Genomic DNA, 15,655 nt, shown 5'->3' with positions numbered 1-15,655 from the left:
TCAGGATAGGAAGACAGAGGAGGACGGAGGGCAAGGAGGAGGACAGAAGGCAGAGGAGGACGGAGGACAAGGAGGAGGACAGAAGGCAGAGGAGGACGGAGGACAAGGAGGAGGACAGAAGACAGAGGAGGACGGAGGGCAAGGAGGAGGACAGAAGACAGAGGAGGTCGGAGGGCAAGGAGGAGGACAGAAGGTAGAGGACCATAACAACCACAGAAGCATCATGCAGAAGATCTTACTGCTTACGATGATGTTTCACTTCAGTAAGTACAAAATAACCAACAACTGGTTTCATTTAAAAACACTTTTCCCTTTAAGGAAAATGTATTTCAAAACACAGAAGTCACAATGTTACAGTTGTCAGCAAAACAGGAATAGATGTGAAATCTCCTAATGGGGACATTGGATCTGGTGATAACTAAAAGGGGATTTCCCTTCACTTTTTGTATTTTTTTTCAAATTCCTGTTGTGTCCCCAGGACTGCAAGTAAAGGGAAATTACCCGTAACAGGTTACCAGCCAGATAAAGAGACATGGATGGGTTTAAATCTTTCCCTTCTATATACCCCAAAAAAGTGTTGGCTTTATATACACTTTAAAAAAGAAAGATACACATTACCTGGATCTACGTTTTGTCATAGGTGCCTTTAATACACACACAAATATATATATGTTTTTACATTTTTTTTACATATTTTAAAAAATACAAGTCTTGCAAATTTGTAATTACCTCTCATGTCTACAAAATCACCCACAAACCAGTCACCATATGTATATGGATGTATATATACTGTAAATTGGCTTTATTTATATTCATACAATATACACTCACAGGCCACTTTATTAGGTACATCTTGCTACCCGGAGTAGTCTTCTGCTGCTGTAGCCCATTTGCTTCAAGGTTTTATATATTTATGTCAGGTACTTGTATGGCTGTCAATTTACACAGAGCTTTACATATATATTGTACATTCACATCAGTCCCTAACCCTCAAGGGGCGTACAATCTAAGGTCCCTAACATACATTCATACATACACATACTAGGGACAATTTAGACAGGATTCACCTACCAACATGTCTTTGGAGTGGGGGAAGAAACTGGAGTACCCGGAGGAAACTCACACAGGCAGAAGGAGAACATGCAACCTCCAGGCAGGTGGTGCTGTGGCTGGGATTCAAACCAACGACACTAGTACTGCCTGGCTGAAGGGCTAACCATTTAGCCACTGTACTGCTCAGGTTGGGCATGTTGTGAATTCAGAGATGGTATTCTGCATGAGTGGTTGTTTGAGTTACTGTTGCCTTTCTATCATCTGGAACCAGTCTGCCCATTCTCCTCTGACCAACAAGGCATTTTCCTCCACACAACTGCCTCTCACTGGATATCTTTTTTGGACCATTCTCTGTAAACCCTAGAGATGGCTGTGGGGGGAAATCCCAGTAGATCAGCAGTTTTTGAAATACTCAGACCTCCCCGTCTGGCACCAACAACCATTCCACGTTCAAAGTCACTTAAATCCCCTTTCTTTCCTATCCTGATGACCAAACCACACTATCAACACCTTAAAAATACTGAACAAAATATGTTGTTTTATGATACTTGAGAATGTACAATTTCTGCTTTCAATATTTTTTTTATATATAACTGCAATTCTGTCATTGTATCTGCTGTGCAATAAATGGTGTTAGAAAAAAATAGATAACATTTTTTTTGTAATGTCACATAATGTGCACTGATATAATCACAGTGTCAGTAATACATGATAACCTATGGGTATAATGTTACTTTTATACATAAATTAATTATTTTATATTATGATTTATATTACACGTAGTTGCATAGTTGGGTCTTCAGTTATCTTATAATTCAAACAAAAACATTATGTAACATATTATATTTTATTTATTATTTATGACTTACAATATGAAAATGTAAGTATTATAAATGAATATTTATCAATTTAATTATTAAACATTTATTAAATTAATATTTATTCTGTATTACTAATCAGTGTTCATTATCTATTGACTGTCGGTTCATCATCCAATGGTTTGTTTTTCACTCTGTAGGTTGGATTTTTCTAGGCTTTTTTTAGGAGATTTTTGCTTTGCTGCTGATTGGACTCTTACAAAGATTTAATATTATTATGGATCCAGTCTGCATTTCCAGTCCTTTTTTTCATTTTTATCTATCTCCAGTGCATTTTATTTTTAAAACTATTATGTTTTTATGAGATCTGCTCTTTTTGTGCAACCCATAGGTCTCTATTATTATTACTGGTGATGTATATTTTTATAAATATTTTATTTTTAACATTTTTTTTATTTTCTATGTGAAATGATACACTTTGATATGAATGAACATATGGAAGTCATGTGTTTGCAAACCATTTTAATATTAATTTTATAGCCCTGATGAAGGGGGGAGATCTTGGAGTCCCTGAAATGTATTGAGTGTATCAAATTTCCCTGTTATGAATTAAAGCTTAACGCCAGGAATACTATGGGGGTTATTTGCAAAAATTGGAGAGTGCGAAATCTCGTGCACTTCTACATAGAAACCAACCAGCTTCCAGGTTTTATAGCCAATCCTTAATTGAACAAGCTGAGGTTAGAAGCTGATTGGCTGCCATGCACAGCTGCGCCAGATTCTAAGTGCTCCAGTTTTAGTAAATCTCTCCCATGACTTTAAATAACATAAAAAATACATTTAACATTTGCACAAGCACTGATCTTCAGCGCTGTATTTATTTATTTATTTTGTAACGTTTGTTTGAGTTTTTTTTTTATTTTATTTTTTACAGGTTCAGTTGGCAATACAACCCTTACGCTTTTTTTATCTGAGTATTTGAGACTATAGTACCATAGCACGGAAGGGTATTCTGATTATTATGACTTTAAATAGTCCATATGAACCAAGCTGGCCCAAACAATTTCCTTTACTAAGCAACGCATCGGCTGTCAGCGCTGTATAAACTGTACGTAGCGCACCGCGCGGTGTTCCGGCAGCGGCACCGTCTTCCCGCCCCATTCCTGGAAAATGGAGTCGGGCTGATCACTGCTCAGACACTCAAATCCATTTTATAAATTAATACAAGGCTTCCTCTGATTGGTTGAGGTAGAGAGTTACATCGTCCACCTACCTCTCCACCTCATCTCACCTCCACCTCTCCAGCCAATCAGAGGAAACCTTGTATTCACTGATACAAATAGAAGGCTTCCTGTAAATGGCTGAGCACCACTCAGCCTGACTTGACTTTGTTCTAAGAAGTCACCGCACCATAGCCAGTATTATAGACTCTAAGCTACATACAGTTTATACAGGGCCCCAGGTGGGCACATCTGTTAGAAAAACAAAAAGGAAACAGTCTGTTTGGGCCAGCTTTGGTCCAAATAAACTAATTAAAGTGGAACTTTAAACTCCACATCTCCCCCCCCCCGGTTTTGTTTTTGAGTTTTACCTTCCTGGATGTGAGTTCTGCTAACTTTTGATACTCACCCACCCAGCGGATCCAGCGCTGTCCAGCTGAGGACCTCTTCTCTTCTAGCAGCGCTCACTCCAGCACTGCCATGTTTCTACATGATGTTATCACTAGGCTGCTGGCTGTTCCAGGTTCAGCCTGCCCGCCATCCGATGATGCGTCAGGCCCCTCCCCCTCCTCCTTTCCTTAATAAAAGCTTATGCCTTTTGGGATATGTGATTTGCATATCCCAGGAGGCACAGTGGGCAGCTTAGGTGAATAACATGCATGGGGAGGCGGGGAAGACCTCATTTATACAAATAAAGGTAGACAAAAGAAAAAAAAACCTTTTACAGCAGAGGATGGGTGGAGGAGACAGAGATGTGGGCTCATCTTTGGGAAGCTGAAGGTCCACTTTAAGGTCAAAGTATTTATTGGAGTTAGGCTTTAATACCAATATTAAGACTTTGGATGCCTAGACACTTTGTGTGGCGCTCTCATTAGAGTGCAACATTATGGATTTCCCATCACTTTCTGTGACACTGGTCACCAGAGATGGTCAAAAGGAAAGGGTGAAGCTCCCCATTAGGGAAACAGACTGTTACGACAAACTAACCTCTCACCACTCCATTTTGGTTCTATATGCATCTAACTTTTATCATATTGTTCACTGACCACTTTTGGATACTTGTTTGTGATTCTGTATACATACTGTACAGTTATAGTCTTTGGGTTGTGTAAACCAGAACATTTTTAGGCCTCAGAGTTTCATATATATACAGTATATATACACATGTATGTCTAATATGTCTTGTTCTCACATCAATCATTTAAGCGATAGGAAGAATTCAGTGTGCATTAGGTCTATAAAACCAATATGTCCTGCCTATTTTCTGTCATTTACAGGCTCTGGGCAGCCATTGCGCATTGTCGGAGGTGAAGATGCCATGAAGGGGCAGTGGCCCTGGCAGGTCATCTTACAGAAGAATGGCTTTCCAATATGCGGGGGGTCCCTGATTGCTGACTCTTGGGTGCTGACCGCGGCGCACTGCTTTGAGAAGTAAGTTCAGAGGCTCAAGTGGAAATTTACAAATACAGCTAAAGTAACAATAAGCAGCTTTATGTAATTTCGTCTTATTTAAAGTGAACTTGAATGGGGTCTAGGGGTATATGGGACGCCTGAGGAACTGCGGAAACTGAGGACAAACTGCTTAGTGACTATGTACAAAAAATGTGGACACCAACAGTCTCTCTTTAAGGGATGCTAAAGCCCCTTCAATTTACCTCTTCAGACCCTGAATGATTCCTCCTCTTCACCCAGCTGCCTTGAGGTTACCCCTGGGTAAGCGGGCCCAGAAGCTGCCAATTTAAAGCAGCAGTCCCGGATGAGAAGCTAGTTGTGTTTTCCATCTCGCTGCCTTCTCCCTTTATCTGGCCCAGACAGTGTAGGAGTACTCACACTGTGCTTCCCTGTCAGCTTGGATCAGTGTGGCTGCCTTCAGGCTTTATGCTGGGATGCCTCCTTCCCTGCTGCTCAAAATGTCTTCCTTAGGAGACTGTGGTGCAGTGAAGGTCCTCTTTTCCAGCAGTGGCCTGTAAGTAGGCCCCCTCCCAGGCTCCACACTTCAGATTTCCTCAATCCATCTTCCACCCAACACTCCCCTGCTGCTCAGGTTCTGCCACTTTTAAGGGTTGCCTTGGTCACAATGCCCAGCCTTCTGCCAGGGGATTGGCCAAGGTCCCTCAAACATGCAGATCTAGACCTTCTTCCCTCCTCACCCTTCTTCTAAAAAGTTTGCTGGAAGGATGGGAAGGCTCCAGACGCCCTGACCTGTTAGAGCCTTCCAGCCTATCCTGAGGTGAACTCCTGGCTTAGCCACAGCCTGACTCTTCCCAGGCTGCTACTCAGCTTCTGTCTAAAAAAGAAAAAAAAAAAAAAAACAGCCTATCTAGCTAAACTGGAGAGCATTACAGAAGTATTAAGCTGGCCTAGAAACTGGCTTAAATTTGAGCAGATGGTGGCCCTGTTGTTACCACTTCACCCAAAACCGTTCAATGTGAAAATCAGAAATCAAAAATTGTTGGCCAATCAGTTGTTTCCATTTCTCAGGTATTCTAAAAGCCACTGGTGCTGGCTGTCAATGACAAGAGCCAACAGGAGAAATTTCTCCACCCATACTGTCTGTTTAGAAAAATCTAAGATTGCATGGCTAACCCTAGATGCCTGTATCTCCTGACAAATGCCGTGGTTTCATCCCCCGACCCCCTACATCACTACAAGACTCAGCAGTGAGGTAGAGGTAAGAAGATGGAACCACAGCATGTGACAGGGGATACAGGCATCTGACATTTCCAAATATGATAAATGCTAAAGAATCTTATAGAGGGGAGGTAAGAGGCATGAGCTACCAGAGAGGTGAGCAGGATACTTCTCTTTTTTTTAGAAATCTAGCTAGCTAGAAGGACAGCCAGGATCAGAGGACAGCTGGACAGTTGCTTCAAAACCATGCCAATATAATACAAAATAATATATATTTTAACTAAAACATAACTTTAGGGCTTGCATTTGGGGGGTAAAACACACAATTGGTCTGTGTTTTTACTGCCTGCCCCCTAAATGCCCCCACTTAAGCTGCAAAGAATTAGGGATGTTCACATGCCTTGGCTACAGTGTTTTGCTTCATGGCCATGGTAAAAATGACTCCCCTGATTCATTCAACAGGCAGTACCACCACCAAATGCAACCCATTCAAGCCACACACACTGCAACCGTGTGCAATGTGCGGCAGTGCAGCATTTACAGAGTTTGAACAGATGGTCAGGAGGTGACTGCCAGTCAAATACCTCTTAAATGCAATCTGAATGTGGATCATAACAATATCTTATGGCTGAAACAGCTTTAAAAATAAATACAGAATCAAAGTTAGAAGAATGCTATAGAACAGACATAATAAGCAAGGAGCCCTGTAGGAGCAAAAAGAATGGAACAATATACAAAGAGTGTAATACTTGTCTACATAAAATGTGAATAAAAACACTTTGTCAATCATTATAAAAATAATAGGAAAAATAGAAAGAACTCCAGAAAATAGAGTCATGGAAGCCAACAAAATAGAAGAATATAGAAAATATATAACGAAAAAGTGGAACTAAAGGCAAACCTTTTTTCCTTTCATCATTAATGGAGAATTATACCATTTGCCAGTTTTTGTTTTTAGGATATTTCCCTTAGCTTCCTGTCCCTTGGCCAAAACAGGAAGTGAGAGGAAATCCATCCAAAGTGAGAGAATCCCAGGGTGTCCCCAGGACCACCAGAAGTAGTGTCCCCATTGGCTGATTTTCTTGGGACAACCCAAAATTGGGAATTTTCTTTCTCTTTCAGTGATAGCAGTAACCAGGACAAATAGAGAGGGCAAATTTCCCAAATGGGGGCACAGTAATAAAAACCTGTCAGTGGTTCTAATCCCTCTCCACTCTATTAGAAACCAACCGACTTTAGTTATACTTTAAATCAAGCCCCCCAAAATCCATACCAGGCCCTTATCTGAGCCCAGGAAGGGGGAGGGGGAGACAACCTGTCCCCATGTTAATGAGAAGACAAGGACCTCTTCCTCGCAACCCTGGCCCAGTAGTGGGGGGTCTGCTGGCAGGGGGCTCAATGTTCCCAATTTTTATAATTGTTTGGTGTGGAGTCCCTCTTAAAAACCATACTAGATCCAAAGGGAATGCTTTCTGGCAATGCCCAGTAGCGTATTAGCCTTTAGAACAGTTAGAGAATTTAGGAAGGATTTCCAGCAATCCATAAAGAAGATTGTTGCACAAATCTATCCATTCAATATTGGAAAGCTTTATTACATGCGATTTGACTTCAGATATAGAAGGAAAAGGGTTAGTATTAGCTGTTAGTATTAATCTCTTTCCCATAATGAAGATGACATTTATTAGCCGGTCTATTAAAAGATAATGAACAGGAAGCAGCAGTTCAATTTTTGGTCAAATGGAAGAAAACACACCTGGAGACTTTCAGAACATTACTTTTATTAGACTTATGTGTATTCAGTCTTAGGCCTTGTGCACAATGGACTTCAAAAACTCCACTTTTAAGGGTGTTTGACTTTCTTTTCTGCCTCTAAATGCCCCCTATATTAGTGTATGTGTCCAAGCACATGTAAGCATTTACAGGCACCTAGAGGCGGAGGAGAGGAGAGTTTTGCTGCAAGAAAATACCTAATGTGTCCAAATGTTCATTATCGGTAGGTTTGATAAATGCTTTAAGATTCATTTCAATGACTAGAATTAATATTCCAGCCAGTGAAATGAATGAGCACCTATGTGCTTGATGCAATTAAATGCATCTAAATGTTTGCAAAAATGTGGATTTTGGCGTGTTTTTGATACAGCTTTTCTCCTGCCTGGAGAAAGGCGTTGAGGAGAGCGGGGCAAACAAACAGTGTGCATGGAGCCATAGGTGACCGTTTATGACACACAGAATAGCTGCGATTCAACAGATCTCAGCTATTCTCTGGTCATTCACAGTTTATGACACTCAGGAGATCTGTGTTCTCCCTCCAGATTCTTCAGCCCAGAGCTGGAGAATCAGAGGGACCGAAAACTAAGCAGAGATAATTTACCTCTGTTTAGTAAACTGATCTTTTACTATAATCTCGAGAGATTATAGTAAAATGAGCCGTTTTCCAGAGTTTGTAGACCGTTCTCCAGCGTTTGGAGACCGTTCTCCTTTCGTTTGGAGAACTGCTTCATAAACTGCATTCACAGGAGAACTGTGTTCTCCAAGAATGCCGGAGAACTGAGCAGCGATCTATTACCGCTGGTCCATAAACGGACACCTTAATCCAAAAAAGTTTTATCTCTTCACCCCATAACACTGTGACAAATTTGTGCTAGGACTGCCATAACAATTTCTGACTTTTGCTTGTCCCCCAGGCCTGTGAACCCCTCAGATTTCACCATCTACCTTGGAGTGTACCAGCTCACAGACCTTCAGGACCCCAACGTAGTGTCCAGAGGAATAAAGCAAATCCTTATGCACCCCAAATACTCTCCCCTGGGATCCGGCTCAGACATTGCACTGATGGAACTGAATCAACCTGTCAACTATACCATTTTTATCCTCCCTGTGTCCCTTCCATCTCCAAATATCAATCTGCCAGAGGGGACCCCCTGTTGGGCAACCGGCTGGGGCAGCATTACTGAAAATGGTGAGGGTCAACTAGGTTAAAAATGAAACCTTTAGCATGAATAGAACATCAATATCATTATATGATCATTGAATAAATTAAAAAAGTATTCTCCAAATCCTCTGTAGATCCCCTCCCCATTCCAAAGACCCTACAAGAGGTTCAGCTGCCTCTGATTGACAACCAACACTGTGAAACCATGTACAGCATTGGCATGCCCTCTGGAATGAAACTGATCGAGGATGACATGATGTGTGCTGGATTAAAACAGGGCAATAAAGACGCATGCCAGGTATGTGCCAACCAGTGCAAATTTGTGATTGCAGCTCTGTTGGTAACAAGTATCTATAGAAATTTGGGTCAGAGCCTCAAAAAGTAGGCATATATGGGCCATGCTGACCTTCTTTTGAAAATGTTAGTTGGCTAACCTTATCACAGATTCGCATTATGAAAGGGATCTATAAATATAGTTTGCACATAACGTGATCAGGAGGCTGTGTAAGGCCAAAACTCATCCAAGACAAATTAGAAAGCATGACTTAGGTGGAAAATGATTTGTAGGAGGGTCAATCAATAACGTTTCCAAGTATGTTTAACATTGCTCCTTTCATTCCATTTTTCTAGGGAGACTCGGGTGGCCCACTGGTGTGCGGTGTAAATGGGGTAAAGATGCAGTTTGGTATTATCAGTTGGGGTTTTGGCTGTGCAGAGCCCAATCATCCGGGAGTCTACACGAGGGTTCAGTATTACAAGTCCTGGATCCAGCAATACATCCCAACCATTAGGTTCAGTGAAGGAGGGACCCAATTACGTCTAAATAAAATCGTCAACAAAAGAAGGCACCTTCGGAGTAGTTGAGACTTGAAGATAACTTCAATCAACTGACCGATGGACAGGGCCCCCAAAACTTATGTCTAGTCTATAGGAAATCTTTTGTTTATCCTCTTGTGTCTGGTAGTATTTTGAAACCTAACTCAGCATTTCCATCTGAGGGACTGCCGTCTTCAATTGATGTTTCATGTCATCTTCCTTAGATATACACTGTAGTGCAAGAGTTTTTATTTCAATCCACTTGTTGGGTCCACAACCTGACTGCTCCCTTTTCTTCAATGTGTGTTTTGTCTCCACAAATAGAGTTTAACCTTCACTTTCTACCGTCTTCAAAGGGGTTCTTCAGTGAGTCACCTGCCTCCACCAGTAGCACTCATTTCTTTCCTTTCATGCTCACCATGTTTCCTGCCAAAGTTCACAGCTTCTCCCAAATGAGTTCTATCGTTTCTCCAGTATGGCTTACCTTCTAACTGTCATGTCTCCATCCCTCCTGCAATTCAGTGTTCTGAGAGTTCAGTGCTCTCACTAACAGGTTCACATCCTTCCTCCAGTGGGTTAAGGTCTACCACTAACAGAGATCACATCTCTCCTGCAGTGATTTCAATGCTCCTACTAACAAAGCTCACACCTTTCCTGCAATGAGTTCAGTGCTCCCACTAAAAGGACTTACATCCTGCCTTTAATGAGTTAAGTCCTTTCATTAACTCATTACAGGGCTCACATCCCTCCTGCAATGAATTCAGTGCTGCCACTAACAGGGCTCACATCCCTCCTGCAATGAGCTCAGTGCTGCCACTAACAGGGCTCACATCCCCCCTGCAATGAGTTCAGTGCTGCCACTAACAGGGCTCACATCCCTCCTGCAATGAGTTCAGTGCTGCCACTAACAGGCCTCACATCCCCCCTGCAAGGAGTTTAATGCTCCCAATAACAGGGCTCACATCCCCCCTGCAATGAGTTCCATGCTGCCACTAACAGGGCTCACATGCCTCCTGCAATGAGTTCAGTGCTGCCATTACAGGGCTCACATCCCCCCTGCAATGAGTTCAGTGCTGCCACTAACAGGGCTCACATCCCTCCTGAAATGAGTTTAGTGCTGCCAATAAAAGAGCTCCCATCTCTCCTGCAATGAGTTCAGTGCTGCCACTAACAGGGCTCACATCCCCCTGCAATGAGTTCAGTGCTGCCACTAACAGGGCTCACATCCCTCATGCAATGAGTTCAGTGCTGCCACTAACAGGGCTCACATCCCTCCTGCAATGAGTTCAGTGCTGCCACTAACAGTTCTCACATCCCCCCTGCAATGAGTTCAGTGCTGCCACTAACAGGGCTCACATCCCCCTGCAATGAGTTCAGTGCTGCCACTAACAGGGCTCACATCCCTCCTGCAATGCGTTCAGTGCTGCCACTAACAGTTCTCACATCCCAACTGCAATGAGTTCAGTGCTGCCACTAACAGGTCTCACATCCCTCCTGCAATGAGTTCAGTGCTTCCACTAACAGGACTCACATCCCCCTGCAATGAGTTCAGTGCTTCCACTAACAGGGTTCACATCCCCTCTGCAATGAATTCAGTGCTGCCACTAACAGGGCTCACATCCCCCTGCAATGAGCTCAGTGCTGCCACTAACAGGGCTCACATCCCTCCTGCAATGAGTTTAGTGATGCCACTAACAGGGCTCACATCCCTCCTGCAATGAGTTCAGTACTGCCACTAACAGGGCTTACATTCCTCCTGCAATGAGTTCCATGCTGCCACTAACAGGGCTCACATCCTCCCTGTAAAGAGGTTGATGCTATTACCATCAGGGCTCACATCCTTCTATGGGACTAGTAGTTTACAGAAGGAAGATAACATTGTATTGCATTTAGTTTAGCTCACATGAAGTCACAAAGACACTGGCAGGATCTACAGGTATTTTCTGTATTTGCTTAAAAAAAAAAAAAAACACTTATGCAGCCAACACATCTCAATACTGGTAAGTTGCAATATATTATATTCTTGGCCTTGGGAACAGTTATACTTCAGGTATGTGGATTATCAAGGCCATTATACCACTGTACACTCTCCATCTCTCTCTTTGAATATTAGGATTTTTGTGTATCAGAGAATGTATATATTATATAAATGTACTCACTTACTTTGTATTAATGAAAAAAAATATTGAAAACATATTTAAAAAGAAAAAAAAACCTTTTTCCAGTTTCTGTGTCTTCTTTCAATTCTCCAGGTAAAGGATGGTAATGTTTTACTTGACCCAACAACTTTATTTTACAATAAAATGTTTTATTTAGCAAGTTCATAAAAAAATAATATTTTATTAAGAAAAAAAATGCTGGAGGACTCCTTGAAATATTAATATTGTTTTATTTTTCTAACAGTGAGTTTAAAGAATTCCAGATACGGATATTTTATGCATAGTCCAGCTTGGACCAATGTAACTCTGTATATAACATACCTGTGGGATCCGGCTAGAAAATGAAAATCACTGTTTAGACACTGCTACTACACTGATCTTCAATTGCTTCAGCGTCCCGTGCTCAGTGGCTGCCCTGTTGCATTCTGAACACAGGAGGTTGGCCACTTGGCATGGTTATCATTTAAAGAATCTGTTGTGTTTTCTTAATGAATGCAGATTTCTCTGCTTGGACAAGGCGGAGGGAATGATTTCAATGTATCTCTTCTCCAGCTCATCCAGTTGCTTTGCATTTGTTGGAAAAATGCAAAATGGCCTCTGAATGAAACCCTTGCTGAGTGGCCAACCTCCTGTGTTCAGAATGCTGCAAGGCAGATGCAACCCTTTGGTTACCTATTGCACTAATCCTCCTACCGACACCAACAGTGGTGCATGATTCCTGACACTGATAACAACAATGGGGCACCATAGTTCCCAATGACACCAATGATGGACCACTATTCTTCCCACTGATACCGATGATGGGACATTAGTTCCGACACAGATACCAATGATGGGGCACTATTCCTCCCACTGATACCAATGATGCGGCACTATTCCTCCCACTGACACCAATGATGGGGCACTATTCCTCCCACTGACACCAATGATGGGGCACTATTCCTCCCACTGACACCAATGATGGGGCACTATTCCTCCCACTGACACCAATGATGTGGCACTATTGCTCCCACTGATACCAATGATGGGGCACTATTCCTCCCACTGATACTAATGATGGGACACTATTCCTCCCACTGATACCAATGATGTGGCACTATTTCTCCCACTGATACCAATGATGGGGCACTATTCCTCCCACTGACACCAATGATGGGGCACTATTCCTCCCACTGACACCAATGATGGGGCACTATTCCTCCCACTGACACCAATGATGGGGCACTATTCCTCCCACTGACACCAATGATGGGGCACTATTCCCCCCACTGACACCAATGATGGGGCACTATTCCTCCCACTGACACCAATGATGGGGCACTATTCCTCCCACTGACACCAATGATGGGGCACTATTCCTCCCACTGATACCAATGATGTGGCACTATTTCTCCCACTGATACCAATGATGGGGCACTATTCCTCCCACTGACACCAATGATGGGGCACTATTCCTCCCACTGATACCAATGATGGGGCACTATTCCTCCCACTGATACCAATGATGGGGTACTATTCCTCCCACTGATACCAATGATGGGGCACTATTCCTCCCACTGATACCAATGATGGGGTACTATTCCTCCTACTGAAAACAATTATGGGGAACTATTCCTCCAACTAATACCAATGATGGGTCACTATTCCTCCATCTGACACCAATGACAGGGTACTTCTCCTCCCTCTGACTCCAATGATGGGGCACTATTCCTCCCATTAATACGGATAATGGGGCAGTGGCTACTTCCATTGATGCCAGGCATTTCCTATTCATGTTGCCCCCCCTAAAGTCTGAAGGACAGTGAGTCGGTCCTTTGCTTAGAAAGCTTGGAGACCCCTGTTCTAGATCCCACAGGTATGGTATATGCATAGTATGATTGGACCAAGCTGGACTATGTTTAAAATGCCCTACCTGCAATTCTTCATTAAAGTATAACTAAAGGCAAAACCTATTTTTTATACATTTGTATAGAGTAGAAAGGGATTAGATCCCCTGTCAGGTTTTACTGCTGTCTGTGCCTCTGTTAGGGAAATCCACCTTCTTTATTTGTTCTTATGGTCATTAGCACTGAAAGAAAAAGTTAAAGAAATTTTTGGGTTGTCACCAAAAAGCTAAAGAGGGGAAACCTTCCAATGAAGACACTAGTTCTGGTGACAACCAGGCATCCTTTCACTTTGTAGGGATTTCATCTCACTTCCTGTTTTGGATATAGGACAGGAAGTGAAGGGAAATATCCCCAATAGGAAACAGATGGCAAAAAAATTTGACAGGGGTTATAACCCAGCCATAGTTTATGCAAAAGTGAAAAAAAGTTTTGCCTTAATATCACTTTCATTAATTGCCTCCAGGAAACAGTTGTCACATTGTGGAATTAGCTTAGCAGTATTATCACAGTGAGAATAAATAAGTATATGCTGGGTAGAAGAGCTGGCACTCCATTCTCCACAATCCAAGCCCTATAGAGAGGCACATATGTGTAGACACCTGGTCGGTATGACTGCGCACATCCGCTGCCCCAGCTGACAATTCCCGCCTGGTACCAGGTCCCAGAAATTTTACACACCAGAGGTCCTCCAGAGTCACCCTGCAGGATACAGATTAATATACAATAATTCATGTAATATTGACTGTCAGGTATGAAAGTTACTGATGTGTATATGATAGCACTGGACTGATAGAAGTAAATATTGGTTCTGGTGGATATACCGTAAGCAGAGGAAAAAAGTATGGGTTGACCTTGTTCTAATCCTAGATTGCTATCTCGCTGACAGCGACTAATGAAGCGTTTGCCAGATGGTAAACTCTCAGATATGTACAAAGCAGAGAATAGTAGAAAAGGTAATTTCACGCAGAGAAATTTTTGATACATTTAATGGTTAAGAGAAACAAATACAACCACTGCGTTTCAGAGGGGAAAAGACACCCCCCTTCTTCAGGGTTGATAATTAGAGATGAGCGAATTATTCAAAAATTTGATTCGGCTGATTCGCCGAATTTGAGGAAGAAATTTGATTCAATGCAAATTTATTCGCTACGAATTTAACTTATAAAAAGGGTTTCTAGGCTTCAGAGAGCCTTTAAATTAGTGCAGAACACTGTACCTTTAATTTAAATGCCCTTGGAGAGAGGAAGGAGAAGGAGAAGGATGAGAAGAAGGAGAAGGATGAGAAGAAGGATGAGAAGAAGGAGAAGGATGAGAAGAAGGATGAGAAGAAGGAGGATGAGAAGAAGGATGAGAAGAAGGAGAAGGATGAGAAGAAGGATGAGAAGAAGGAGAAGGATGAGAAGAAGGATGAGAAGAAGGAGAAGGAGAAGGATGAGAAGAAGGAGAAGGAGAAGGATGAGAAGAAGGAGAAGGAGAAGGATGAGAAGAAGGAGAAGGATGAGAAAAAGGAGAAGGATGAGAAGAAGGAGAAGGATGAGAAGAAGGAGAAGGAAGAGAAGAAGGAGAAGGATGAGAAGAAGGAGAAGGATGAGAAGAAGGAGAAGGAGGATGAGAAGAAGAAGAAGAAGGATGAGAAGAAGAAGAAGAAGGATGAGAAGAAGAAGAAGAAGGATGAGAAGAAGAAGAAGGATGAGAAGAAGAAGAAGAAGGATGAGAAGAAGAAGAAGAAGGATGAGAAGAAGAAGAAGAAGGATGAGAAGAAGAAGAAGAAGGATGAGAAGAAGAAGAAGGATGAGAAGGAGAAGAAGGATGAGAAGAAGAAGAAGGATGAGAAGAAGAAGAAGAAGGATGAGAAGAAGGAGAAGGATGAGAAGAAGGAGAAGGATGAGAAGAAGAAGAAGGATGAGAAGAAGAAGAAGGGTGGGAAGAAGGAGAAGGATGAGAAGAAGAAGAAGGATGAGAAGAAGAAGAAGGATGAGAAGAAGGAGAAGGATGAGAAGAAGGAGAAGGATGAGAAGAAGGAGAAGGATGAGAAGAAGAAGAAGGATGAGAAGAAGAAGAAGGATGAGAAGAAGAAGAAGGATGAGAAGAAGAAGAAGGATGAGAAGAAGAAGAAGGATGAGAAGAAGAAGAAGGATGA

General features: G+C 42.2%; 1 protein-coding gene and 1 pseudogene across 1 annotated transcript in view; one reads left to right on the top strand and one right to left on the bottom strand.

The window, feature by feature from the left end:
- Positions 1–202: 202 nt before the first annotated feature.
- Positions 203–9,626, top strand: LOC149437746 (serine protease 27-like; annotated as a pseudogene).
- A 4,375-nt stretch (positions 9,627–14,001) lies between these two features.
- Positions 14,002–15,655, bottom strand: part of LOC149437745 (transmembrane protease serine 9-like) — a 35,565-nt gene continuing 33,911 nt past the window's right edge. Inside the window, exon 8 of the mRNA XM_089660665.1 lies at positions 14,002–14,214. Coding sequence (XP_089516791.1) covers positions 14,002–14,214 — 213 coding nt within the window. The remainder of the gene's footprint in view (positions 14,215–15,655) is intronic.

Source organism: Staurois parvus, unplaced genomic scaffold (assembly GCF_062004578.1).
Source record: "Staurois parvus isolate SC_StPar_1 unplaced genomic scaffold, SC_StPar_1.0 ptg001260l, whole genome shotgun sequence".
Taxonomy (NCBI): Eukaryota; Metazoa; Chordata; class Amphibia; order Anura; family Ranidae; genus Staurois; species Staurois parvus.
Note: the sequence above shows the minus strand (reverse complement) of the source record. Positions and strands in the feature narration are given on the sequence as shown.